Raw genomic sequence first — 25849 nt, 5'->3', positions numbered from 1 at the left:
CGGCAATTCCCTCGAAGAACGAACACTGTCGCCAGATATTCGAGCCGCGATAACGCGTAGCTTGGAGAGTACTGGGAACGTAATCGTCTCGAGTACTCTTGCGCAACTGTGTTTCATCGTTGGACGCAAAATGGAGACGAATGCTTCGAGTACAGTAAATCATCGATGAATGCTCCTCGCCACTGAGCGTTGAGACGTCATCCCCACCACTGGGGGGTCCCCGTGGAACCAGTCAAGCGCTCAGTGGTGGGGACGACGCCTGAACCCTCAGTACCGAGGAGCCTTCGAACATTCATCGATGATTTACTGTACATATACACCACATCAAAGGAACACATTAATTAACATTAGAACTACCGGCGATAAACATATATCTACATCTATCATTCGCTAAACACGACAAACATTTGAAAATTTACAAATTTATAAATTAACTAATTCCTCTGCTTTTATATCGTAATAAAGATCTGCGAAAATGTATTGTTATGACATTTTAATCATAATTAGGAAAGTATACTAACCAGTCATTTTGACTGATTTGGTAGTTCTAGTGTTAAAACGTTACAGAATTACAAATTAACTTTCCCCCAGTTCGAATTCCTCAATCGTATGAGACCTCTGTCGAGCTTAAAGTCGCCCCTGGAACGTAAGGAAGAAGAGTCGAAACGGAATAGACAGGGTAGGGGTAATGTCTTAACTGCGTGACATGAAGCGTGACGAAAGCAAGGAGAGGAGAACCCTCTTTCAGTCGAGACTCCCCTTCAACTCATCGCGATCGAGGAAAGAGGATGTTACACCTCCTGGCGATTATGCGCGGCGTAAACGCGATTATCGCGGTTGACCGTTCTTCGAGGAACAACACACAGTCACAGGGGGTACGGAAATCTATACAGGGCCAAGAGGAGGATACTCGAAGCTGTCCCGTTCGTTTGCACAGGCCGTCCCTACCGAACGGTGGAAACGCAATAGGAATATGCGCCCCCGTATCGACCCGGTGCACTAGACTCGGGCCACGCGTCAGGACTTCAAATTTATCACAAACTTGCAACTACGTAAGAATATGTATATACAGGGTGGGGCAATAACTATGTCCACTTTGAATATTGCCGTTACTTGTAATAATATGAAATAATGCAGAGTAAGTAGTGTCACCACGAGATTTTATGAAGTTCCTTGAACTTTACAAGAAATTGTGTTAGACGAAAGTTGCACTGTATTTAAGTGTGCACAACTTTCGTGAATCAGAGTTTCATTATCTGCATTTTTTCCCGGAAAAATGAAGATTGGAGTCTCCCCTTTACAATGGCCCCTGTAAAGTTTTTGTCGCTGTGTTATTGAATTTTGAGCGAAAGTGTGCCGCTGGCATTACTCTAATACAATTATTTATTACTATCGTCAAACACGATTTTTTTTTATAAAGTTGAAGAAAATTCCTGAAATTTTCATTTACGTGGGACACCCTGTATATATGTACATCGACGCAGCGATTTGTCCAAGTCCGTCGTGTTACATTTATTCAGCGAGTTTTAGGTATATACCTATCACGTTCGACTGTATCTGAAATTCACGTTCACGAAGCCACGAATTAATTAACATTTCCGACCAAACGTTTCACTGAAATTAATATGTATAACTCGAGCGGTGCGAGAGCTCGTTAACGGGGAAACGAGGTGAGAGAACCGTTGGTGACGTTTCTTCCATTACGATGTCATTGGCACCCCGACAATTATCGACGACGGATCCAGAGTCGACTCTCTCTCTCTTTCTGTGGCGTGTCGTTCGATGGCTTAAGAGAAGAATTACGCGTTTACAGACGCACACAGACGTCACGGGTGATTAATTGTCCCCCGAGCGAAAAACAAAGAATAGAAGGGGGGAAGTAAGAACCGTTGATAGGCGAGAATCTTAATAGAGTCATCTTCGGCTTGGTTGCGTTCCCCGAGTTGTCCTCGAGGTCTCGTTAATTCTCGCCCGTTAACTTTGTCGTTGCTTTTCTAATTGAAGAAGGTCAGGGATATTCCCTCCTCTCGCGGTGGGAGTCTTCGAGAAAACGGTAAACGTTGACACTCTTTATCCCCCACGTTCCTTTCAATATCTACCGACTTCTTTTTCACATGATAAATAAGTAGGAGTTCGGACTTTGTCGAGTAAATCAAAATGAATAGGGCCATCCAACAGTACAGTAATGTCTCGATGAGTGCGACGAATTCGGGTTCGCTTCGGAGCACTCGTGGCAAGGCGGAAAGATTTTCAACACCTCATAAATTTGTTTTTTGGACGAAGCCGAGCCTATGCTTAGTTTCTGTTTACTCAGTTTTGATTGATTCTAAAAGGGGAACCCCCCAGTGGTGGGAACAGTGCCGTTATTCGTGTTGCATTCATCGAGGAATCACTGTATTAGCGACCTAAAGTAAGATACAGTAAATCCTCGATGAGTATTCGAAAGTTCCTCGACACTGAACAGTAAATATTTCATAAACTAATAGCAAATATCATTAGCTTCCGAATTCCCAGCTCTGCCATTCTGTTAAATCTCCTTGAAAAGCCAGCGTTACACCTGGGTACCTCTTCTTGTCAGTGTCGAGAAGCCTTCGAACACTCATAAAATATTTACTGTAGCACAAATATTATGAGTTATTATAAGGAGCAAAACTTCTTTCAATATCTGTACCTACTCAGAGCAGCAGCTTTGATAAACCCCCTTGACCACCTCGTATAAGCGAACCGAACAAGGTAGTAGAGCTTCGAGGTTTCATGACCAATCTCTGGTCAGGGGTTTGGAGGTGAACCACGAAACCAAATCGGTAAAAATCGTTTCTCTGTGGTCGATACACGAGGATGGATGGGGTAGGGGGTCACGAAACGAGGGAGAAGTGAACTGTGCCGTGGGCAATAAAGTCGGTAAACCCAGATCCGGCCAACGCACAGTGTAACAAAATAGGGAAATATCGATCAAAATTAATAACTCGTTTTTCTTCACGTATAAACTTATTTTTTTTTTTAATGCACGTATATACCCGTATTTTAGTTATCTTTACAATTAATTTTGTATAAATGAACTTTATTACAATTTTTTTTTTGATACTTAGCATGGTTTTATTTTTAATCATTATAAATCGGTTTTATATATGTATATTGGAATAATTTGTGGTTAAATACAAAAATTGGGACTATTTTATATGTATACAAATGAAAAGTTGTTATAAATATTTACTAATTTTATTGTGGGTTAACGTAAATTGAAAGAAAACCTTAATCAAAAATCCATTACGAAATATACCCATATCTTCTATAATTAAGACACTATTCCATAATCAACTTACCCATTTTATTCTTATAATACTGTTGATCGATATTATAAACAAAAATTTTAATTAGAATATATAAAACAGGAAAATGGATATGCAATTATTTTCTACTACATTTTCCGTCTCCGTGTAACTATTGACGATTGCAACATTTAATTGTTTTTAATATGTTCATAACGGACAGAAGTGTGGCCAACAATTTTTTATAGAAAACAGTTCCCTAAAAAACATTCGTTTTTTTTTTTTAAATTTTAAACAGGGATCACTGTGCAACGTAGGGAAGGGGGCAGGGTTGAACGCGGAATCGATCGACGAGCGTCAGTGGTGCACACACATACACACAGGGGTGACATCATCGGAACGTCGACCTTCCTTGCGCGATCTCTCGGAGATGCTCCCCGTCTCGCGTTACGCCTATCTCGTTCTTCGTTCTGCTAATGAGTACGTTACGTAAGGACACACGCGTGGACTCCGTCCGAGAAACACGCGTTCCCCCCCCCCCCCATATACACACCGGAATATCATCGTAGCTGTGTTTCCGATGGAACCGTAGAGGGATTGGATTCCCTCGGGAGAGACACCTTGATGACGAAGAAACCCAACCGTTTCGCTTCGTCTGTGGATGGATTCTGTGTGTACGGACGATATTGGGGTAGAGGATTTTGATCAGTGCGATGATGGTCCGATGTAAATTGATTTCTTTTGCTTCTTTCATGAATTTATGTTTTCATAAAACCACCCTAAAATTTTCAATTCTTATGTATTGTGGTTGGAATAAAAAGAAAGACAGTATGCTGTATCTGAAATTGGGTTGAGAAATAATGCTTCTCCAGGAAGGGACAGATTGTATTCCCTAGAATATACACAAGGATTGAAAATTTTAGGGCGGTTTTACACAGGTTATGCCACGCAGTGTAGATATTTATAATGTTACACTACGAAAAATCAACGACCTCCCTGGAGTCTAAAATTACCCTTCCAGGGTAGCACCTGGACCATTTGTACTCAATTGCTCTGTCATACAAGAAAGTTCGACAGCTTCGAATAAATGGTATCTACCATTCATCCAGAAGTGTCGACGTATATGGTGGTATGAATCTGGACCACCTAACCCTGGGATTACCATTATATACTCACCCTAACGAAAAATCGTGTTCAGAGTTACCCACGGTATCACTTCGTGCTCTCTAACCCCGTATATATCGATCAACGAAGAGTGGATGGAAAATTGGATGCTAAGATTCCGGAAAAATGGCAAAGGCCACCACCGGAGGATGTGAAAGAAGTTGAACGAGAGGATTGCACACGATAGTGGTGTGGTGGTGGTGTGTACACATTTTCACGGGGAAAAGAGACGGGTGAACGTTAGAGGGACGGTAGGAGAGAAAGAGGGTCGGGACACCCGACGAGGAGAACCCCCAGAGAAGCGACGGCGGTGGGAGTATTGATCCGGAATGCCGGCGACCGCCTGCCTGGAACGCTCTCTGCTATTCCTTTGCCTTCTCTTCTGCTCCCGCTGTGCCCCTCTCGCTCACGCCCTCGATCGTGCAAACGGAATCCTCTCTTTCCATTCAACAGAATGTGTTCCGTTTCCGCTTCTCCCGTTCGCTTCGAGTTTTCGCGCGTTCTCCATTGCCTTCCCCCGTCTGTGTTCCACGATAGAGCCCTTAACTAAACCACGGAATTGCTCGTTTGCCCCTTCGTTCCCCCCGTCCTCGATTTCAGACCTACGATCATCATCCTCCAGTTTCACGCTACTCCACTTCTCTCTGTTTCGTTTTCCTTTCGAGAATATTAAAAGCAACCGTGATTGCCCTTTGTGTTCGGCGATGCACGGGTTTTCCCTTCGATAGTTCCCTCTACAATACGTTCGCCTTTGACTCGGGAGAGTGCCGACGGTTCAAGAGGTCTCCCGACCCGGAAGCATCGTACGAGACACACGCTGCCATTTTGGATTAAACCGCCCCGCTAGGTTGAGCGTGATTTACCATCGGGATCGTTTTATTTACTCGACGGTTTTCACCCCCGGACCTACGGCTATATTTTTCACTGTCACCCCCCACGTCTTTCTCGTAGCCTGAACAACGCACCCGGATTTCGTTGACTTTCATCGTTCAACCAGGTGATGTGGTAAACACTAGTGGATCAAAAAATCAGGGTTGAAATGTTCAGAATGTTTCGGTAATTCGTGTACATTTCAGCGAGCACTATGAAATTGGTCCTTGAATGTACCCTCTGTAATCCGAACGTGTAATTCAATCTGCATCAAGACGATTCCCACCGAGTTTGTAATTCCTTGCCTGGGGACCTGTTAGCTTCCGGTCCAGCGCGGCGACGAATCCCTCCATATTGATCCTTAAGGAATCTTCGTAACAGAAAGGAGGATACCGAGTAGAAATGGGTTATCTCTTTCCAAATTTCTTTCGTTCTGTGCTCTTGTATCAAGAACCCCAACTCGGATCATTTTTTGTCGTCCAAACTTGTAAAACCGTCCGGCGAAGTTTAAGCGGGAAAAAAGGTGGGGCTACGTGACTTTACCGTTCCTTTCATTTCTCTTCATTTATCAGCGACGTAGGGGTGAGGAAGCGGTCTTAAATGCATCGTTTCTTCTAAGAACGTGCGTCGTGACTCGACGGAAAACGTTGTTGAATTTCTGATTACGATGTTCCAACGCACAAAGACGTCCGATTAGTCCCACCGATAAATCGAACGTTCCCGTTTTATCGGCGACCACCGAGTGTCTCGTCGCATCTCGGTTCTCGCGATCAACGGACCGATGTATCGTGACGATAATTATCGTGAACTGGCGTACGTGACTCTGCGCTGTTTTGATCCTCGCGCGTTTCCGTGGCCCTTTACTCTCCTGCTCGAATATAATCGGTGAAACGGCGAGGGACATGTTGGCCGTGGCGGAAACGTTTGTACTACGACTGTGCGGGGCCACGAGTACGTGAAAGTACCCTGAGAATCGCGGTTATGAATGAAATTATAAATACGTGGCATGCTAGACGATCGTGTGCACGTAACTCTGCGAAACGACCGCGTAACACTATTTTCGGGTTCGTTTCTTGCGGCTCTGTCGTGGGAGAGTCCTTGACGATGTCGATCGGTCCTTCTCTTTATACAGGGTGTTCCAAAATAACTTCAATTCTTGGAAATGAGGGGTTCCTGGGATGATTTGAAACAACTTTTTCCTTAGCAAAAATGTTATCCGAGGCTTGGTTAACGTGATATTGATGAAAAACCCCCGACCAATCAGAGCGCGAGCCTTCCGGCCGAGCATCCGCCGTAGCGTTGGCTACGCGCTGCGATTGGTCGGGGTTTTTCGTTAATATCTCGTTAACAAAGCCTCGGATAACATTTTTGCTAAGGAAAAAGTTATTTCAAATCATCCCAGGAACCCCTCATTTCCGGGAATAGAAGCTATTTTGGGACACCCTGTATATGCATCTACTCGATCGAGATAGCAGAGCTCGAACGTTTTTTTCTTCGTGAAAACTGAGGGGAACACGTGTTCTCTGGACGGTTTAATGGAAAATCGATACTCGTGTAACAGGCAATAAAAATCACACTTCCGACATGCGACGCGACGCATGCCGCAGCCAACGTGGCGCGCCGGTAAAATTCTAATTATGTTTTGGACGAGTCGCAAACACGATCATTCCGGGCACGATGTCAATTCTCTGGTCGCGAATGTCGTCATACGGGAATGACGCCCGATCGTCGGCAATCGATTACCCTTCGTGCTCTTCTTCCGTTTCCTGGGCGCGTGCCCTCCGTCTGGCAGACGTGAATTGCACGCGGGCCTTTTCGTCGCGTGGACGCGTAGCTAGTAGGATGAAGTGGAGAAAAACAAATGTCAGTGGTATACCGGTTGTCCTTGGATCTTCAGAAATCTGAAGACATCTGAACATTCAAAAATCTGAATGTCGTTATTTCTGGATGTCCATACTTTTAGTTGTCCACATTTCTGGATATCCACATTTCTGGGTGTCCATATTTCTAGGTGTCCATATTTCTGGATGTCCATATTTTTAGTTGTCCATATTTCTAGGTGTCCATATTTCTGGATGTCCATATTTTTAGTTGTCCACATTTCTAGATCTCGAAGATCTCCAACGGAAGTAATCGTGTAAAAGACGAAAATATTGCAAGTAAACGTTCTTGGTTGACGTACGACAGCGAGGAGCAGCGGCTCGTAAGCTCTCCGTATTTCTGAAAGTCTATTACTTCGCTTAGAGAGAGACAGAGAGTCAGGGAGAGGAGGGGGGTCGATATAATTCGATAAATTCATTGAGGCCGCGGCGCAGCCTCCATAGAAAGCAAAGTTACTTTGGTACGCCGATGGTCCATTCCCCGAGGATGATTATTATGCGCCGGGGCGATGCATCGATAAAGTGAAACCAATTTAATCGACGATCGAAGTTCTTCCAAACGGAGTACCCACCATCCGCCTATTTCGATTCGCATGTCGTCGATATCCCAGGAAAAGTTTGCCCGCTCTTTTTCTCCCCTCCTCCCCTTTTTTAATTACCACAAGAATCTCGGCCAGTGGAACGCTGCGCGGTGCGTTCAACAGGGCCAAAAATAAATTAAGCGAAATAATCGGTTGATCCTACGCGTGGATGGAAATACATACACATGAAATTACGCAGACTTTGTCCGACCGCCACCGAAGAAAACCACGAACTCGTGGTATTTGGAACTCGTCAAACAATTTCGAAAAACAAACGGAATCAAACCCCAGTTTTCCCTCTTTGTGTTTTATTAGTTCATTCGTGCGATCGAGATTTCTATCGACGATATAGAAAGAAACAGGGGGAAGGATACGAGAGCAGAAACATCAAAACATCGTTCACTGTGACGTCACGAGCCGTGACTTTCGGAAATCGACAACGCACGATCGAGTGTGCAAAAACGTCCGTCTCGACGCGACTAGGTCAATTATCGTGAGATCGAATTGATCCGATCACTACATACGTTGAAATACTGGATGTATTTGTGTATCACTCGATACGCGAGAGACGCTATTAACTCGATCCTCTTCGTGGGTATTTTAATTACGCTCCTACGTGTAAACACTAGTGATGAACGATACAATATCGATATTTCGAATATCGATACCCTTCAATTCGAATATTGATATTTTGCATTCTAGTGTCGATACTTAACCCATAAATATCGAAATTACGAGACAATCGCTGCATTTGCCGTAACGTAACAGGTTATAAGGAAAATTGACCAACCACGAGCGTTCCACAAAGTTTGCGATTGGACGATTCATTTTATACACAATTACCTGAGAATTTATCCTTACCAAATACCTGCTCAAATAAATGATGAATTTTCATTTTTAGATTTCATTATTACTACTAATTTAATTGCTAGTATCGATACCGATAATATCTATATATTATTCTCGATATACATGTGCATCGATACTCTTGGTATCAATACCTATCGATTCCAAATATCGATACAATTCAAATGTATCGCAATCACCAGAACACATCAACCACCACACTTCTTCCATTTTTTTTTCTGTTCCTAGCGTGCACGATTTCATAAATGGCCGAGTATATCCCCGAGTTTTCGGTGTGTATGTATGTGTGCATCGTATTCGGGTTAATATTCGAGCGGTACGGGGACCCACGGATCTCCGCCGTCCAGAGGGCCGGGTCTATCCGACTATTTTTAACGAGCACTTTAACGGCATTCTGTATCGTCGCGATGGCGGCCAGAATTCATTGGCTGCGAAATTTCATTCATCCACGGTCCCCGCGGATATATCGAGAACCGACGCTACTACTCACAGGCGGCCGTCGATATAAATAATTACGTAAATCCACGATACACAACGGATTTAGAATAAATTGCAATGCGGTCGAGCGGCAACTGCCGCGATATACTCGATGAACGATCGATGTGATTTCCGAGAGCAGCATATTTCAATGACTCTCCGTTTCGTGCGTTTGCGGAGGTTAAACCTTTGGGAACGGATAACGTGAAACAGACTATACAAATTACTTGCTTACAACGTTCGAAAATTGTCGCTAGTGATAACACAGATATAATTTCATTCTTTAAAAAGAAAGGCAAAGTAACGTGTATTCTGTTCCCTACTTAATACCTAAGTTTTCAGTACATAATTGACACTTGTAGAAATCGAAGGAATAATGCAATAGTCTAGCATGTGCGCTTCGTGTCTATACACTCCCGTTCATAAGTATTAGGACAGATATCGAATATAACAACAATATTACTCGACGAATATTTACATGCACGCATCGCGACACGTAGAAAAACAGTGTACCCTCCCGGCGTGTCCGTCTTCGAGCAATGCTTCTGAATGAAACAGAAACCGTGCGCGCGCGACACGAAAGCGTTACGGGTGACCGAGAGATTGAATTTAAACGATGTTAACCCCTTCTGCACCTTGTACTCACGACGCTTTCGATTTTCTTGCATCAATTATTACGCACACGCTGTTAGGATTGTGGCCGATGACGTAACTCGCTGAAGTATAAATTTGTATATCTTGTATTGACGTTTTGACTCTTATGTATTATCAACGGTGTAGACTGTAGACGTCTGGAATAATACCACCGAGGTGATGGCCTCCTTCTAACCGTCGCGAAAATTGTATTTCATTACTGTTTCATTATGAAAGAAAACTATTCCGTGCTCTCTATTTATTCGAAATTCGTATGGAACCTAAACAGTTTTTCCCTCTGTCTTTGATGTTACGTCGGATGACATGACCCCTGCCATATCCGTGGATTGTCCAATTAAATTGTTGGACTATTTCGGTTTAACTCTATCGGTTCAACTTTTAATTATTTAATGCCCTATGTTCTTTGATGTACAAATATAGCGATTGTGAATTAGTCAATGGGATTAATTGTAAGAACTATCCTATTTTGTGCACTTTATTTCACGAATCCGGATTCCGTACCGTAATAATAAGGGCACCAGAGTGTTGGACCGCGGAAGTTCAGTTTAACGAGCAAATAGCGACATTGGTTCAGCGTCATGGCCTTCTACGTTAATTATCTTGTCCGATAGCGCAATCTACGATTCAAAAGCTGACGGGTACGTGTTTGCGCGTCGGCGAAGATACGATCATCGGATTCTGATTACCGGGTTTCGATATAACCGTCCGATCTCTGTCGACCTGGACACGAGCACGGATCAGCGAGCCAGCGTAAAACCGAAGAGTCAAAATGTACAGCGACAGGATAAATTTACACTTTTATCGATTCCGCTGCTCGCGTAGTAGTGAGTTTTCGGTATCTCGAAGTAACAGCCAGACAAAAGGAAATATTGCATTACTCCTCCCCTCTCGTTAGCATAATTGTTTCGTCGGTTTCGTTCCATTCGTAGATTCATTAATTTGGCTAATCCGCCTCAATGAATTCCCCCCCATCCCTATATTTGCACTTCCATGCAAAGGCTTCAGATGAATGGCGGGAATACGAGTTAAAGTTCACCACCTGGTAAATCAATACGCCAACAGCAAAAACAGATAGAAACCGAGAAATGGTAGAGCGGGACGACTGACGAATAAAGCAGAGAAAAACGAGAGCGGCGACCGGGAGTCTTGTTATGTCTTCTGTCCTCCTCGTTCCTCCAGTGCACACCAGTCTGAATGAGAACTCCACCCAATGGGAGAACGATCAACCCCTGAAGTAGACACGCTAATAGTGCCCCCACGTAATTTATACCGCAGGAGCTATTTTCTCGTTAAAAATTCTGAATAAAACGCCGACGATGAGATGTCGCTGCTGCTGCGTACTTTACCGACAAACGACTTTGTCACCTCTTTACGGATAGGGTCCTTGACAAGAGACGGAACGTGTTCTACACCATTCCTCTCGTATGTCACACAACGCAATTTCTCTTATCGTGGCTTACTTTCTGCTAACTGAAATATTTCAATTTCTCTGTACTAACTATTGATTTGAATTCGATTACCGGCCCCCTGTCGTAACAAATACTTATCAATTATGCATGAGAGCAGTAAATTGGGTCAGACCTTTGCGGTACGATTAAACGTGTACACCAAACGTATCTCTGTGACTTTTCGTCGTATGACACCTTTAAGTTGATTCGACATGGCTGAAGCTAGCTGTGTACCGCGTGTGTAAAACAGAATTTTTCAAGTAAACAGATGGCTCTCGACTGTGAAGGAGACAAAGTTTGGAACTCGGAACTTTACTCAGAGACCATTCAGCTCGTGTCTTTTTAGTCGTCTTCAAGGAACAATATATTTTTAAAAGATCATGACTTGCTGTATAGCGATGAAATGTACCCTCGCGAGCAAACTCGGCTTCCACTAGGGGAAAAAACGGCGTAGAAGAAAAGTCTCCTACCACTTAGTAAATTTATTCCAGGTACTAAAATAAATGTTAAATCGAATGTTAATTTGGCATAAATTTAAATAATTCACGATACCAAATTGTAGGAGGCCCTTCCCCTACGCCACTTTTTCCCCTAGTGGAAGCCGTGTTTGCTCGTGGGTGTATAATACTTGACATATCTGTGCTCGATACTATGTTACGTGTATAATAAAAGTGAAAGAACATTAGCAAGAAATGTCAATACATGAAGTAAATCGTCTGTGTTCGATCTTCGTTATGTTTACGTTACATGATGTTGTAAATAGATAAAACTTATGTTTTTCTTATCCCTTTTGCGACACGAAAGAAATCGTAGGAGCATGGAAGCGTTTCATGAAAGATGTGTATTGCATTTACAGTGCTACCAACGGTAAACTGTACGAACACAGCGCGGCGCGCGTGCTGCTCGATCCATAACCTCGCGCGACATAACCTCAAAATGTATATTATAATATATGTATGTATACATATACTTACTTACATAGATATATTTTACCGGCTCAATATCAAAATATTATGAACCTATGGTTGCAGGCATAGATTTAGATGCATATTTGTATCTGTTCTATTTGAAGAAATAAACGCAATTAAAATGAGATCACGATGACCACGATATTTAAATTTAATAAAATAAATTAATAAATTTAGTAAAAAGGTAATCGGATAACAATGAAACCATATTTGCTTGCAACGCCTGAGTGGTAAAAAATTAAAATGATTTCCGACAACCTACGCCATTGCGTAAACCTACAAGTGCATAAACATGTACATGCATTATTCTTGTATTCACGTGAAATTTTACCAAAGTATCGTTCAGGCTAGTGTAGTCAAAAAGAATCGAATTTCGACGAACGGCTGGTGCAGATCAGAAGGGATTAAATAACGATGCCCGAAATAAGATTTTAATACTTAATCTGGTCTGAACTGCTTCGAGGCTCAAGATGTACTGCTCCTCTCGAATGGACGCGATATAGTCTCGCGTTTATTTTATGATTTTTACTTTACCTTTTAAGTTTTTCTATCGGAGATAGTTTACTGACGATTTGTCCACCACCAAGTCCGATAGTCTACACCAAATTGAACTGAGCCAATACCCAAATCATCCCAAAACGGTTTCACAGAATCTTCCGTCATCAGATTATATAATATTTTGAAATCATATAAAATATTTTGGAACATCTCATGAATATTATCCAACTGAAACTTAATTCGAACAATTGATATGATCGTATAACTTATTCATAACGCACTCTATTACAAAACATAACTGCATAATGGTATACTAGTAAAAAATAAACTTATGAATTTCTCTGCGTGTACAGTGTTCGAGTAGTGTGAAAATTCTATTGAAACCAAAATTATATCTCAGAGCGCCTAGAATTCCATTCTTCTTACACTTCAGCGACCAAAAATATAAATACGATGATGTGGAACGCATAAAATGTACGTGGATGTCTTCTACTTTTATACGTGCATTGAAATGTTCACCATCCTTGGATTATAAAATTCTAAAAAGCAATATATGCACATATATCATGGAGGTTTATTACCACGAATAAAATATGATTGACGCGGAAGGATCACGACCGGTCCTTCTTAACTATGATTAAATTTGTTCCACATTTATTTCGAAAATGAAATATAATTATGTTCAATGAAAGGCAGTAGGAATTATTGGCGTCAAGCCCTAAAACAAAGAAAGAGTAGAACGCAATCGAACGCCACCCGCATTATCAGTCACGTCGATCGGTTTGATAATCACGTGGTAGAAGGTAGCAGTGTTCCGATTTCTATCTGGCCCAAGTGCTCATAGGTGATCCTGATGATTTTATAGCATAGTCCATAGGCAAACTAAAAATAACTCTTCCGACAGCCTGCTGATCCCACTATACCGACATTGACGCACCTCGTAGGTGGTACAACTAGTGATTAATATCATGAACGACATAATGACCATATTAATTACTGATCGTGCTCCTACAATACATTAACAGTTACCAGAATGATTAGGTGGGTGGTTGTTAAGTCAGCTGTAACAGTAGAATAGTATAAGCAAAGGCAATTTATTATTAATTGTTATCACGTGTATAAAATGAATTTATTTATTAATAATAGTGCACTTGAATTTATATGGGATTACCAATGTGTTGCAGATGTCACACCATCAGAACAAGAGGCATTGTTCGTCCGAAAACTTCGACAATGTTGTGTGACCTTCGATTTTATGGATGCAACAGCAGATCTTAGGGGTAAAGAAATTAAACGTAGTACACTCAATGAATTGGTTGAATATATCACAGCTGGTCGGGGAGTTCTCACTGAGCCTGCCTATCCAGAAATCATTAAGATGGTAGGTGAATTGAGAAACTAATATCTGCATTTTAATATCTCAATAACAGAGTATTTACAATGTAAGAATACGTTTGTTGAAGATTTCTGCAAATCTGTTTCGCACATTGCCGCCTAGTGAAAATCCAGATTTTGATCCAGAGGAAGATGATCCAACAATGGAGGCAAGCTGGCCCCACCTTCAGCTGGTTTATGAATTCTTTCTACGCTTTCTTGAATCTTCAGATTTCCAACCAACAGTTGGCAAAAGAGTAATTGACCAAAAATTTGTTCTACAGGTACAGAATAGAACTCTTATGTATACAGTATTTTTCTCTATACTATATATACTCTCTGTATAATATTTACTGTACTCACGCTCATTTTCTTTTGTAGATATTAGAATTGTTTGATTCTGAGGATCCTAGGGAAAGGGATTTGCTAAAAACTGTCTTGCATCGTATTTATGGGAAGTTCCTTGGCCTTAGATCCTTCATACGCAAACAAATCAACAACATTTTTTTGAGGCATGTATATATATAATCATTGCAGTTGTAAATGTATGTAGATAACCAATTTTTATACAAATATTTTACTATTATTTCAGGTTTGTGTATGAAACGGAGCATTTCAATGGAGTTGGTGAACTCCTCGAAATTCTGGGTAGCATTATCAATGGATTTGCTCTTCCTCTAAAAGTTGAGCACAAGCAATTCTTGATTAAGGTAAAAATTGTTCACACGAAAACCAATATAAAGTATAGTTCATCCTTTAATTAATTATGTGCTCTTGTGCAGGTGCTGATACCATTACATAAAGTGAAGTGCTTACCATTATATCATGCACAATTAGCGTACTGTGTGGTGCAGTTTCTTGAAAAAGATGCAACTCTAACAGAACCAGTTATACGAGGCCTCCTTAAATTCTGGCCTAAAACGTGTAGCCATAAGGAGGTACTGATTCTTGGTGAAATTGAAGAAATCCTGGACGTGATAGAACCTAGCCAATTTGTTAAAATACAAGAACCTTTATTCAAGCAAATTGCACGTTGTGTATCTTCACCACATTTTCAGGTATTTACAATAACAATTTAATATTACAAATAATGAAACATAATGAATAATTCGAAATAACGATAAAAAAATTATTTTGCAGGTGGCTGAAAGAGCACTGTACTTTTGGAATAATGAATATATAATGTCTCTAATGGAAGAAAACAATCATGTAATAATGGGAATTATGTTCCCAGCATTGTATAGAATTAGCAAGGAACACTGGAATCCCACGATTGTAGCCCTTGTTTATAATGTTCTTAAAACATTTATGGAAATGAATAGCAGGCTCTTTGATGAACTTACTGCCAGCTATAAGTCTGAAAGGCAAAAGTAAGTAGTATATCAATGTCAGAATAAATTTCCATAATGCAAATAAAGTTATTGTTGTTTTTGCTCAACGCAAAGTATAATAAGAACACATCGATAGTTTTTACGTTATCTATAGAAATATTTTATAATGTCAGAGAAAGGAAGAGAGAAAAGGAAAGGGATGAACTGTGGAAGAAACTGAACGAATTGGAGGTAGAACGGCGTAATGCTCTTACGGCTACCTCCAGTTCCTCCAACACTCCAGTTCCTGCAACTACAGCACCTGTGACACAAGCTCGCCCCTGAGCTGGTAAGTAGCCATGCCTGTCCAATAATTCTGGTGATATCTATGTTTGTAGAAATAAATTTGATGCTAAAAGTATCATGAGAAATTGTAAATGTTTTCAATGGACGTAATAAATAAGTTACAAATACCAAAATAATTTTTAATTGCAGGTGGAAATACGCTGCCCGATTATTAGTCCTTAGTTTACGTCGATTGTCCATGTATTACATGCAAAAATTACTGTTGTTAGCAAAGCAAAGTGTCTCACGATGGCATTCTTGGCGTGATGTAATTCCTTTTACTAGTTACGCCTGAACGGCGAAGCGAAGAAGAAAGCAAAGAAAAAAACGAAGGAAGCAGTAATCAGAATATTATTCTTGATGATGATTGATGAGTTCTAATATTTTATTGTGTACATTAATTTCCACTTTTCTTTTTTCTGTTTTCTTTGACAGCAATGATTTAAGTTGTATAATGTACTCAGTGTCAGCACATAATATGAGGATGTTAGTCCCTTCTTAACTAAGGTTTAGCTGTGCTCGGTAGGAGGAGATGATCAAGGTGTACATTCGAATAGATGAAGTATATATCGTTATAATATTGATTTTTGCATGTGACATTCGCTTCGGTTACTAAACGGCTAATGTCCTCTCATGACTGACCCACCTTACTCTGATTCTCGCCTCCAACGGAGCCGGCAGGGGCGTTGTTTGAAATGTATATACAATATATTATAAAATTATAATAATATTGATGATACGACAAGTCACACATTCACACATACACGAATACACCAAACTGTGGTAAACACGTGTAACGTACAGACCGATGTGCTACAAATACTAACATTATGCTGACTGCATGCCCGCAGTAAATGGAGCAAATTTTTTCAAGAAAGGTGAAAACCGTGACGATATGCGATCAGCATATCAAAGAAATAATATTATTGAATAATACGGTTCAATTCATTGAAACAGAAACGTAAAAAATATATGTTGTTTTTTAAATAAAAAATATAAAATAAAAAATAAAAGAAGCGAGGGGCAAGTATACAATAAAAAAAATTTAATTGTACCAAAATATCCATTGCTTATAAATATAATAAATAATAGAGATACAATGCATAAGATTTATTCGGAACTGTGCTCCCACAGGCCACCGCAGAGACGTGGGATCGTTTTTAAAGTTTCTTACCATTGCATAATAATAATAAACAATAGTAGCTCTTAATAAATAGGTGGTTAACAAAATGAGTGACTGCTGCTTGCTCATATTTTCATGAAGTAGTCGAGAGATTCGTTACATTTTACTTTCGCCATCCTTTGTTTCTTTCCATGTCAAATATGTTTACCTCGTACATCATAATACACTTTGTTTACATTGTACACTGTTTATCTCCACTTCATGAAAATTAGTTCAAAGAATTGAAATATATAATTATTGTAAATGCTGTAATGTGACTCGAGAAGAACAACATAGATAAATTCATAAGAGTTCTATACGCATAAATAGACACTTTATTAAACGAACGTCTAATTTATTTCTACTCTCTAATTTTTTTTTTAAACGCTTTGCTTGGTCGAACATCAGTAGACTTCTAAATATTTATTCTGGCCTATTTTAGTATAGGCTTGAAAAGGTATCCCTCTCCCCCTTTTTCATACTGATAGAGCATTTTGATAATTAATACGTTCTGGGCTAACTTAAATTTTAGTGTTATTTCAAGTGTACTATAATAAGGAATTCTTGATAATATATATTAGTATTTTTTTATATTGTGACAACTGCATTTGTACGACCACATGATTACCAAGAATTGGATATGATACGATTGCAAACGAAGTACTTTCACAATTTTGCGAAGAATGAGGTATAATCAAAAGACTAGAACAATAGAGATTCTACGAATATACAAACCCGCGAGCTACACTGTGATAGTCCATCGTACGTGTTTATCGTTAAAACGCAATCATTAGCCATTATTATTATAATTAGACTTTCTTTCTTATACGAATCACGACCCAGCAACCTCAGTATATTTACGATTAGTACGAATTATGATGACGATATAATTTCATTGTATATATAGATTTAATAGATATATACTTCAGATACTCGTATTAATCACTGTTAGAAAAACAAATTGTACAGTTGATTTTAGAATGTAAAAAGAGTAACATAAATGAAAGTTGATTAATTTATCCTTGTCATATTAAGCATAAGAACAATTAGCTATTCGTATAATAAATTTAAATGCAGTAATTAAATAAGATTATTAATTCTTTATTTGTATACATTATAGTAATTACAACTCAAAGACGATGAACATTCATTTAAATGAACATATGTATGTATTCTAATAATTTATTCTTGTGTTATCAAATTTACGAGAAAAAGATTCTCTTTTTGTTTGTATTTACAGAAGTTGTATCGTAAAACAAAAGAACAGAATATCTTTTATTTCATATATATATATATATTAGGATCACCTATGTATGTTTTTCACATACAAAATATGTAATTATTCCTGTAAAAAAGTGAATACATGCGCCAATACATTTTCTGTATTTTATATCATACGATTATTGAGATAGGTTATGGTACATGAATAAAAATAGTACAAGCAGTATACATATAGACAAAATAACGAAAAAAGTGTAAAATACGATTTTACGTTTATAGAAAAGGAGTAAGTTTTAAAAAGTATCAGAAAAAAGTAAATATTCTTCCTTTTTGACAGCTTAAAATTCTAGTAATTCTTTCTTAGCATAATTAAAATGCATAGTCACATATATCAAAATAACGTATAATAAAAGAATCGAATCATTTTCATGTACTTTTTAAATTGCGTTAAATGTTTTCGATTTAAACGTCTTTAAAAAAGTAGGTTAAAAGTAGTACGAAAAGTTTTCCTGAGAACAGTATACTTTAAATTGTTGACATATCGGACGCCGCGGTAGATTACTCATTGGTGTAGTAGTACCTTATGTATCTTTCACGAATGTTCGGAACATGAAGGGTAAAATGTGTGCTTAATTTGATGAGGCTCGGTATCTTTCAGATGTTTGCATAATAAACTTTTGTAAAAATGTAGAAGATAATAGTTGCCTTTCAATACTAAACACATTAAACGCACTTAAATACATGCGACAGCGGTAACGTTACGTCTATATAGGTTACAAGTTCGTTCTAAACATTGACGGATCTATAGATTTTGCGTTTGATCTACTATCTGTCATTATGTTGTCGCGAAAAAACAAAGATTTAAGGACAATTAAAGAAGGAGTTGTGGGGAAATATGTTAAAAAAGAAACTCCACCCGAAATGCCTAGTAAGTTGTTTTCATTTTCATTTCAGACGCTTCGTAAATGAATCGTGTGCATACCACTAACAACGTTTATTATTCGAATTTTGTCTTGTTCTTCACCTTATTATTTATTTCTAGTTATTAATGTATGGACTACAGAACCGAATAGAAGGACAAGGAATCGTAATAATCATCCAACTATCCCTACATCCATGGTAAATGGCAATCGTGTACGTCACATTTTTGTAGGCAAATAAACATTTGTTTTTACACAGTCTATTCCACAACAACCCAGTATGGTACAAAAGTTTGGAAATACTAAAACAACAATGAGTGCAGTAGGTTTAGGAAGTCACGAGGGAAAGTATACACCTAACAGTTCTGTTCCAGATTTAGCTCAAAGGTAACACATTGTGTCTTCAATTATTCATTAATGTGTACACAAGCTTAAAGAAACACAAACTTTAATTTCATTTTCTCAGATTTGCCAGTCTGTCTGTTAATACAAGCACAAGAGATGGACTACCATCTCGTACAGCCACCCCAATGTATCATTCTGGCCTTTCGCCTGCTATATCTCATACTTATGTTAATCAGTATGCTGGATCTGAGTATCATTTAGACAGAGTTCAAACACCACAGATGCCTTATAAATCCTTTGATATTGACTCAGGTTATGAAGAGTATAATCATTCTGTGTATCGTCAAAATACAGGGTATAATGATGATAGTATATTAACTGTCATCCATGGTTATAAAAAATATATAGTTTTACTATATTTTTAAGATACAGTCGATGTCATTCAGAGAGATCAAGTTCTAGGAATGAGCAACAAGAAGAACTTCCTTTGCCTCCTGGATGGTCTGTTGATTTTACCCTCAGGGGTAGAAAATATTACATAGATCATAATACAAAAACTACTCATTGGTCCCACCCCCTTGAAAAAGAAGGTTTGCCCACAGGTTGGGAAAGAATAGAGTCACCCGAGTATGGTGTTTATTATGTCAAGTAAGTACTGCAAAAGTTAAATTTTTAAATTAAACTTTCATGTAAGTTTACTGTTTCATTTCAGTCATATTACGCGACAAGCGCAATACGAGCATCCGTGTTATCCCCATGAAATACAAGCGGTCCGCGTTGTCTCGCCGCCACGTCATACACACTTCCATTCTCATAGTGTCTTAGTCCCAGCGAATCCCTACCTGAACGAGGAAATACCTCACTGGTTATATGTATATAGTAGAGCTTCTGTAGCATTAGATCGTAAATTACGATGGGAGCTCTTTCGTTTACCTGAACTTGACTGTTTTAATGCCATGCTCACAAGATTGTACAAACAAGAACTAGAAGAAGTAGTTATGCGCTATGAAGAGTACAGGTTTGTTAAAGATCTAATCATGTTGAAACAATTTGTTAGCAAAGCACAATGCTCCTTAATATTGTTCCTTTAGGTCAGCCTTATTATGTGAAATGGAACAAAGACTAAAAGAATTAAATCCTGAAACTTCAAGTTCCTCATCTGGAGCAATTGCTCTACGACAATCTTTACCATAAGTAAAATTTAATGCAAAACATTTCACAGCGTTTTACTGTCTGTGTATTGACAAGAGATTTTGCGATATACGCTGAAAAAATTGACCAGGATATTGTTATAATTATGTCTATAAATGGCATAGATATAGTAAAATTTTATTTTTTTTTAATCTGTTTTGTAAATTACCATTCAATAAACTAGCATAATTTTAAAATATTAAATATTACATTTTATTGATTTGCAAAACTTTTTGAGTCTGACTTTTCCTTTGCCTCGTATAATTTAGACTCTACCACAGTGAATTTGTTCAGACGTATCGTTTGAAGATTTCTACCAGCAGCATGCTCCAATATAGCAGCCTCTGTAACAGTATAGTGTTGTACAAAATCGAATAAATCATGTGGTACAAGAGATCATGAGGTCTATAGACCAATGGAATTATATACTTCTTCCTTCAAAGTCTACAGCATTCTTGTCTTTCCAATGTAGATAATATACTATTATAAAACTGTTCCATCCAATGAAACCATACACAATGGCCAAGCGTTTTTTCGCCGTAACAGCTTGTGCAACAGTCTTCGGCCGGAACCAGTTGAGTATATATTTGAATACCATATTACAATTTCATTAAAAAACTAACGTAAGCCCCACAAACAATTTACTAAATAATTAATTTGTTGTTAACCAGTCCCCACCAGTCTCTAAAGGCACTGGACACTGGCTGGACGTTCAACGGTTCAACCATTCAACTTCCTTGAATCGTGTACACTCACGAGCAAACTCGGCTTTCACTAGGGGAAAAAATAACGTAGGGAAAAGGTCTCCTACCACTCGGTAACTTTATTCCAGGTACTAAAATAAATGTTAAATCGAATGTTAATTTGGCATAAATTTAAATAATTCCCGATACCAAATTGTAGGAGGCCCTTCCCCTACGCCACTTTTTCCTCTAGTGGGAGGGGCCTTCTACCATGCTCCTACCACTTGGTATTGGGAATTACTGAAATTTATGCAAAATTAACATCCAATTTAACATTTATTTCAGTACCTGAAATCAATTTACCAAGTGGTAGGAGGCCCTTCTCTTACGCCACTGTTTCCCCCAGCGGAAACCGAGTTTGCTTGTGGGGATACGTTCTAGGAGAAATTCTGCATCACCTTTCCTCTAAGATCTGCTAGGTATGTAACACAATAATCTCTAGAAATAGATTAACGGCGTAAAGCACCACCATCGAGTTAGTGTACAAAATGGTAGTGGGGCGCTAGGTGGGCGCTAGCGTCCAAGAAATTCGGGCCATGAAAATGCATCGGGTATTAGCTCTATCCTTATACTTCGTCTGTGGTATCAGTCTGTAAATATTTACAATGAAAAAGAGTTGACAGAACTTAAAGAAATTTATTACTGAAAATTTTTAAAAATATAATTAAATATGAAGCCTGATACGTACAACGACATTGTGACCACTATTCGAAAATTTCGAGGTTTATCAAAGGATTGTCGTAATATATTGAAACAAAAATATAGCGAGTAAGATAATTACTGTATAATTAATTGTATAATTTAATTATTCAATACACGTTATCTTCTTTTTACTCAGTATTCCAGCAAATACACTGTATAGTATACAATCCTTAGAAATGCAACATAAAATGAAAGTCAATCATAGCAAATTGTTCGGCAACAATAAGAACTATTATGATACGTAAGCATTCAGCATAATGTATAGTTTTTTATATTAAATTATACATGAACTTTATTACACTGTTCGTGCAATAGTTATATGGAAGCTGTACAAAATAGAGAACCTGTTGGTATTTTATTAAAAATGGCAAAGGATATTGGTGCACCTCCTGCACTCTTAGCTAGGAATGTTCTTGAGAAATATTGTGGAAAAGATGATCCTAATGGTAAATATCTATAATTCAAAATTTCATTAAAAAACTACATTTTTATTATATTACGAAAAATATATTTGTAGTTTCTAGAAATGAAGTTAGTAAATTATTTAAAGATACTACTCTGATCCAGGACAAAGACCTTGCGTATGAAGTCTATTTGGTAACAATATATAAACTTTTTAAATATTTTAATAGTTAATATATTTTAAAACAGTTCTATACATATTCTTTATTTTACAGTGTATATTGTATGATAACTTGAATGGACCCATAGCAGATGCTATAGGCGTGTAAGTATCCTGTAATTCCCTAAAAATTATAATGGATTTTTTACCAGCATGAATTCTTAAAAATTGAAAAACTTTTAGGTCAGTTGGGCAGGAATATGAATTGAAACTACAGAACTATTTGATAGAACGAAATCTCGTGTTTCGTAATGAGCAACACTTGAGATTGAGAGGATATGACAAAACTCCCGATTTTAAACTTGAAGTACCAATCGCAGTAAATGGTTTTGTGATTAATTGGATAGAGTCCAAGGCACGATTTGGAAATATAGAAATACACCAGAAATACATAAAAGAACAATTTCTAAGTTACTGGAACAGATTTGGTCCAGGATTAGTAATTTATTGGTTCGGATATTTAGATACTTTAACTGAACCTAGTGAGAAAAGGTTTATAATCATGGATAAGTTCCCAGAGGACATTACATATATGGATCCTGCCTGTATCAAACCTACTGTGTGATTCTGATAAGCACGATCATGTGTGTTCACTTTGGAAAGTATAATTTCATAATGATATTAATATTATGTGATACTTGTATGATAAGGATTATTGTTGATAAATACAAAACAGTATTTTTGCCGTTTTATGTCAGTATTTGTTATCTTGTAATTATTCTTTGAACTAGTGGACATACTGCCTTCCTTTCTTCTTAGAGAGTAAGTTTCAAGTACAATAAGAAATATTTTAAATATTTTGAATTACAATGATTTTGGTAATCAAGTTGTTACCAAGACACGTAACCTTGACTTGTATCACTATTTCTCCACATTCTGTTGGTTTAGGTACTCGTCGTATAGTGAAGCAAATAATTTTCAAAAACTCATGAACACAGTCGCAATTAATTTCTCGTCGATTTTCTATTATTTCAAAAAGTTATAAAGAATAATACCGATTTTAAGTTTATGAGATGCCTTTTAACAAACTTTCTGCGACATTACGTATACATATATAATCATTTTTGAGATAATATTAATATATCGTGAACTACGAAATTATATAATTCTTTTATATGTCCTCCATCATGAAATCACAAGAACGGTCTATGAAATTTCCAGAGAAATCACAATTTATCAGAATCAAAAGAGAGGTAGAACTTTCTATTTGTTCTGTTTGTTATCTTGTGTCATTTTTTCAAGATTATTTTTCATAATCTACGTTTGTACAACGTATAGCCTACTTTCTTTTAGGAAAAGAAAGAAGAATTATGGCTATCGAAGGAAAAACTGTACGTAGAAGGTAACCGCGACGAGGAAGAATGCAGGATACAACCAATATTGCATCTCAAAACAAACTTCAATCAATTATCATGTATTCCCTCGACTGATTTTCCTTCCATCAAGTGTAATATTACAGAAGGACAAGCATTAAAAGTATCCAAAGACATACCAATACGTGTCAAAAGATCTGGCTTGTCCATGGTGGAATCTCGACGAACGCAGTATCCTTCCATAGAGGAATCGTCTTCGATCACGTAAAATATTTCATACTTCAATATTTCCGTAAAAGTTCAGATACATCGCGTTTTCTTCGATAGATTGTTTTTCGTTGTCCACAAAATTGTACATGTACAGAGGTCTTAAAGAATAGTGTATATGTGACATTTTTTACAATATTGCTCTATATGAATAGAATGATAAAATAATGTATAAAAGTACAGATGCAGACGAGACGATGATTGGTTTGAAGGAACTAAAATCATTGAAAAAAATACTTGAATTGAACACTGAATCTCTACAATTGCATCTCAATAAAGAATTATTTGAAAGCAAAAGTCAAGGTGAAACTGATGATTCGGATATAGATGCAAAAGAGAAATGTATAGAAAAAGAAATTTTAGAAGTGAAAAGCCTTGATAATATTATACGAGAAATGAACGAACAAGTAAAGGTGAATATTCTTTGCTGTATTCTCAGAAGATTTTTGTAAACATATAAATCATACCGCAGAAAGCAAGAGAGGAAACGTTAATCTGTCAATGTGAGAATCGGAAAAGATTAAAAAATGTTCTATCAGCTACTCCACCTGAGACTGGAAAACAAGCTGAAAATACACGGTTATTTTTTCAGTTATGTCCGACATATAAAACATTTGATACAGGTATGACTATAAAAATGATGTACAAAAAATGCTAGTAACGTGTTTTTCAGGACAATTTGTACAGCTGTGCAAGATGCATTCTTATGTAAATAGTATATATTTTAAATATCTGTTTTTAATGTTTCATTATTTATTTACATATTTAAAAAATATTAAAAACTGTTTTAAATATGGATAAAAGATTCTACTATCGCAAAGGCAGAATTTCAGAACAATAACGTTTCAAAGATATTGCTCGAAACAAACGATTTTAAGTTGCCAATGTTTGGAAACGAAAATAATACGAACCGTAGTAATCTTAATAATTCAGTAAGTGTTACATGACCTCTCTTGTAGCTTATAAACTTTGGGAAGTTTGATCGTTGTATTTTTATTAGTTAAACGATTCCGGTTTGAAATTGCTTAATAATGTTGAGAAAGAAGAACCAGCAATAATGAATTCAATAAATTATATTGAAAGTGTAGAGGATAAAATATTAGATTGTGATGTTAATCCGTATGTCTTAGATGAAGAAACGAAAAATGTGCTCTTAGAAGTGGACAAAGAAATTTCCGTGAGTTGACGAAATAGTTAACAAAAAGTTTGTCATGAAAATACTCATTTAATTTATAAAATAATAGAACTATCATAAGGATTTCTGCAACGATCGGGGAGAAGCTGCAAAGGTGCATGACAGCATGTCAAACACAAGCAGTGAGCTTTCCATGATAAATAGAGTACCAACAATAAAAAGCTTGCAAGATATTGACACAGATCTTTTGGATGAAGTAATACGAGAAGCCCGAATTATTGATCCACCGTCAGTTTTAAATTAATTTGAACAACTATAAAGTTAAATAAAAACAATACTAAGTTAATACGAACACATGTGACAGATACACTTTTCTAAAATTATATAATTTCTTTCATATATTTATAACTCCTTCGAAACAGTATCAAAGTTTTTCTAGTATGGTCAGACCTTTTGTCAAAGTTGAAATGAAATACTGAATGGTGACTCAACTGTTATGAAAGAAATATTTCCGAAAATATTA

The 25849-nt window shown here is 37.7% G+C and overlaps 3 protein-coding genes across 3 annotated transcripts in view; all 3 read left to right on the top strand.

Annotated features, from left to right (window-relative positions):
- Nucleotides 1-16384, top strand: part of LOC107195009 (serine/threonine-protein phosphatase 2A 56 kDa regulatory subunit epsilon isoform) — a 28598-nt gene extending 12214 nt beyond the window's left edge. Inside the window, exons 2-9 of the mRNA XM_015584757.1 lie at nucleotides 13861-14057; nucleotides 14140-14334; nucleotides 14432-14562; nucleotides 14643-14760; nucleotides 14833-15108; nucleotides 15191-15420; nucleotides 15555-15709; nucleotides 15856-16384. Of these exons, the coding sequence (XP_015440243.1) occupies nucleotides 13861-14057; nucleotides 14140-14334; nucleotides 14432-14562; nucleotides 14643-14760; nucleotides 14833-15108; nucleotides 15191-15420; nucleotides 15555-15705 (1298 nt within the window). The 3' untranslated portion in view covers nucleotides 15706-15709; nucleotides 15856-16384. The remainder of the gene's footprint in view (nucleotides 1-13860; nucleotides 14058-14139; nucleotides 14335-14431; nucleotides 14563-14642; nucleotides 14761-14832; nucleotides 15109-15190; nucleotides 15421-15554; nucleotides 15710-15855) is intronic.
- Nucleotides 16385-18755: 2371 nt separating this feature from the next.
- Nucleotides 18756-20631, top strand: LOC107194805 (scaffold protein salvador-like). The gene is made up of 7 exons (XM_015584508.1): nucleotides 18756-19016; nucleotides 19131-19207; nucleotides 19268-19395; nucleotides 19475-19708; nucleotides 19780-20001; nucleotides 20066-20371; nucleotides 20445-20631. Exons 1-7 carry the CDS (start codon nucleotides 18926-18928, stop codon nucleotides 20545-20547), a joined length of 1161 nt encoding a protein of 386 aa, XP_015439994.1. The 5' UTR covers nucleotides 18756-18925; the 3' UTR covers nucleotides 20548-20631.
- Nucleotides 20632-21957: 1326 nt separating this feature from the next.
- Nucleotides 21958-23176, top strand: LOC107194555 (uncharacterized protein C15orf41 homolog). The gene is made up of 6 exons (XM_015584196.1): nucleotides 21958-22055; nucleotides 22126-22230; nucleotides 22305-22435; nucleotides 22507-22586; nucleotides 22667-22716; nucleotides 22795-23176. Exons 1-6 carry the CDS (start codon nucleotides 21958-21960, stop codon nucleotides 23174-23176), a joined length of 846 nt encoding a protein of 281 aa, XP_015439682.1.
- Nucleotides 23177-25849: the final 2673 nt, after the last annotated feature.

Source organism: Dufourea novaeangliae, unplaced genomic scaffold (genome assembly GCF_001272555.1).
Source record: "Dufourea novaeangliae isolate 0120121106 unplaced genomic scaffold, ASM127255v1 scaffold8, whole genome shotgun sequence".
Classification (NCBI taxonomy): domain Eukaryota; kingdom Metazoa; phylum Arthropoda; class Insecta; order Hymenoptera; family Halictidae; genus Dufourea; species Dufourea novaeangliae.
This window is presented reverse-complemented; position numbering and strand designations above follow the sequence as displayed.

Bases quoted from the DNA above. Each gene is read 5' to 3' on its own strand.
- LOC107194805 (XM_015584508.1), top strand. From the start codon at position 18,926: ATGTTGTCGCGAAAAAACAAAGATTTAAGGACAATTAAAGAAGGAGTT. The intron at 19,208-19,267 runs GTAAATGGCAAT...GTTTTTACACAG, and splicing joins CAACTATCCCTACATCCATG to TCTATTCCACAACAACCCAG. The intron at 20,372-20,444 runs GTTTGTTAAAGA...TTGTTCCTTTAG, and splicing joins ATGCGCTATGAAGAGTACAG to GTCAGCCTTATTATGTGAAA.
- LOC107194555 (XM_015584196.1), top strand. From the start codon at position 21,958: ATGAAGCCTGATACGTACAACGACATTGTGACCACTATTCGAAAATTT. The intron at 22,587-22,666 runs GTAACAATATAT...TTTATTTTACAG, and splicing joins TTGCGTATGAAGTCTATTTG to TGTATATTGTATGATAACTT. The intron at 22,717-22,794 runs GTAAGTATCCTG...AAAAACTTTTAG, and splicing joins ATAGCAGATGCTATAGGCGT to GTCAGTTGGGCAGGAATATG.